General features: G+C 44.0%; 1 protein-coding gene across 1 annotated transcript; it reads right to left on the bottom strand.

Annotated features, from left to right (window-relative positions):
- Window positions 1-598: 598 nt before the first annotated feature.
- LOC308295579 (transmembrane protein 252-like) lies at window positions 599-2,363 on the bottom strand (the record flags this gene model as incomplete). The annotated part of the gene is made up of 2 exons (XM_080738631.1): window positions 599-854; window positions 2,068-2,363. The coding sequence occupies 2 exons, from the start codon at window positions 2,361-2,363 to the stop codon at window positions 599-601; spliced, it is 552 nt and encodes a 183-aa protein (XP_080594757.1).
- Between the last annotated feature and the right edge of the window lie 269 nt (window positions 2,364-2,632).

Below are 2,632 nucleotides of genomic sequence, written 5' to 3'. Positions count from 1 at the left end.
CATTTCAGTTTGCCTGAGCAATTACCAATACAACATCCCGTCAGACGCCTGCAACTGTGTTTTGAAAACAAAAGTCATGTCAGAAGACGGTTCTGGGCCCATTCACAGCACAATAGGTTAAGATGCTCTTCTTTAGCGCTGTCTCTTCTGGTCAAGGCCCGAGTTCCATCAGAGCTCCAATGTGTGACTCATGTACAGTATTCTGTCTGCCTGTCAGACTTTCTATCCTCTGTTTCAATACTGAACACAGTGAGTTATCAAGTCAACTGTTCTTTAAAAAAAAGAATGCAGTGTTTTTAGGTTCTGCAACTTGCCACTGGTTCATAGCACAGACGTGATGTCAACGTTCCCGTGGGCCATCATTTGTCACCCGCACCCATGGATGGCACTTCCCTCATGTTTGGAACTTTCTAGAAGTGCTAGTCAGTTATTGAGGAAGTCATATCTACGTAGGCTCCATGATCCAATCCAATCCTCCCTGTCCTGTCCAAACAGACACTACTTCCCTCAATGTCCGGGTGAGTCGTCATACACTTGTGACACTCACCGAACAATCTGTCACTTTCAGCAAGCGCCACATCGTACAATGAAATATGAACTAGGGTACGGTTTCCCGCTGTTCCTCTGCACCTGCAGCCGGGGGTCCCTGGAGGCCAGTCTGTGTCTGTGCGTAAGGAGGAGGCTGCTCCCAGCTCCACGTGCAGTCGGGGACCTCACAGTCATGCTGGGTGTACAGAGGAGGGGCGGGGCCCATCGCCAGGCTTCCCTCATCCACCACCACCACAGAGTCACTGCTAGCTGTGTCATCGTGGCCCCTCTGGGACTCCTCGTAAGATGGAGGGAATGAGCTAGGTCTGGAAACAACATAATGTATTGTAATCAGATGGAGGGAATGAGCTAGGTCTGGAAACAAGATAATGTATTGTAATCAGGCACGTCGTGCACACATAGACATCAAAGGGGGCTTGCCTTGAGCCTTATCCGTCTGTAAAAAGTGCCCTCTCCAGACCATGAATGGAGTTTTTACTATGTTGAAGAATTGATAATGCTTAGTTCAGTGTGGTATCAAGCACCAGAAATAGCCGACCTCCATGCTCACAACACGTCGCAGTTCGATATTTTCACCAAAAGGCCTTTTTAGGAATTTCAGCCCCTGCCTCTCTAACATTCTCTGCACGTCCCGGATTGTAATTGTTGTCGAGGGTGAATTTCTGTATATTTCGTAGCCTACATGTCAACTGCCTCTGTGTAAAATTCTAATTGCGACATTTGTGGTGGATAGGTATGCAATATTTCACCAGCCTTTCTTTGGAAGCTTAAGGATTTTAACTGAATCGAATTCGTCATTGCAGGCTGATCACACAGCTCAACCTCGACCTTGATCTAACCCTTCACTCCTTATATTTCTGTTTACTTTTGTATATTTACTTTTTTGATATCATATCTTATCTTATGAATACCTTTTCACTTATCTCGTTGTATTGAATTTGTACCTGTGTATGAGAACAATGGATCAAGTCAAATTCTTTGCAGCCTATACTTGACTTCTGACAGTGGTGGAAAGTAACCAAGAACATTTACTCAAGTACTGTACTGTACTGTACTGTACTGTACTGTACTATACTGTACTGTACTGTACTGTACTGTACTGTAGGTATTTTCTTTTACTTTACTGGAGTATTTCCAATTTTCCATCATTTTAATTCTACTCCACTACATCTCATAGACAAATAGGCCTATTATGCTTTTACTCCAATAGAATTATTTGAAAACTTTAGTTTCTAGTTACTTTGTAGTTTTTGATTATTTATTACAAAACAATTCAGACCTACCTACATATTTATGGGAATTTTTAAATAGCAGATCTACAAGCTCACAACGTCGCATTTTCAAAGGACTTTTATACATTTAAGAACTTGGGACATTCGGCACAATGAGTACCTTTACTGTATGTAATTAAAGTATGTTTTTGATGCCAATACTTTTTCACAACAACAGGGCATTGCTACTTTTATTCAAGCAAAACATCTTTTACTACTTCTTCCATCACTGATGGCCAGACCTTACCTGTCGACAGTGTAGATGTGGACCTGCTGGTCGTATGGACTTGTGGTGCAGCCTCTGCCTCCCCTCTGGTTCACCTTGATCTTCATGCCGTAGCAGACGGCCCAGGACACTCCGGCCATCATGGCCACGAAGCCGCAGCCGATCAACACGTAGGCCAGGATGACCCTGATGGCGTAGTGGTACTGGTTGCCCTGCAGGGACATCAGGTATGCCCCCGCGCAGCTCAGGAGAAACCCCACCACTGGCATCACGGCACAGGCCAGTGAGCGCATCTGCTTCCTCATCAGCATCCTCATTTTTTCCCCACCTTTGTCACTCTTCGACTCCTTTTGTTCTTCTTCTGTGGGTATCTCTGTGTCTTCACTCTTTTTTGGTCAGATCACAACTTTACCAACTTTGAAAAACTAACTTTGAAGTTTGAAGACATACATACAGTAGATAGGAATCTGCATGAGGTTGCTGGAGCGTTTCTTTTTTTTAATGCTGATCTCTAGCTGTGCCTGTGCCTGTAATTCAAATGCTGACCGACACAGGGTGAAAATTTCAAACAGACTAAACAGTATAG

The sequence above is a fragment of the Nannobrachium achirus genome (assembly GCF_963921795.1).
Source record: "Nannobrachium achirus genome assembly, chromosome: 12".
NCBI classification, from domain to species: domain Eukaryota; kingdom Metazoa; phylum Chordata; class Actinopteri; order Myctophiformes; family Myctophidae; genus Nannobrachium; species Nannobrachium achirus.
Note: the sequence above shows the minus strand (reverse complement) of the source record. Positions and strands in the feature narration are given on the sequence as shown.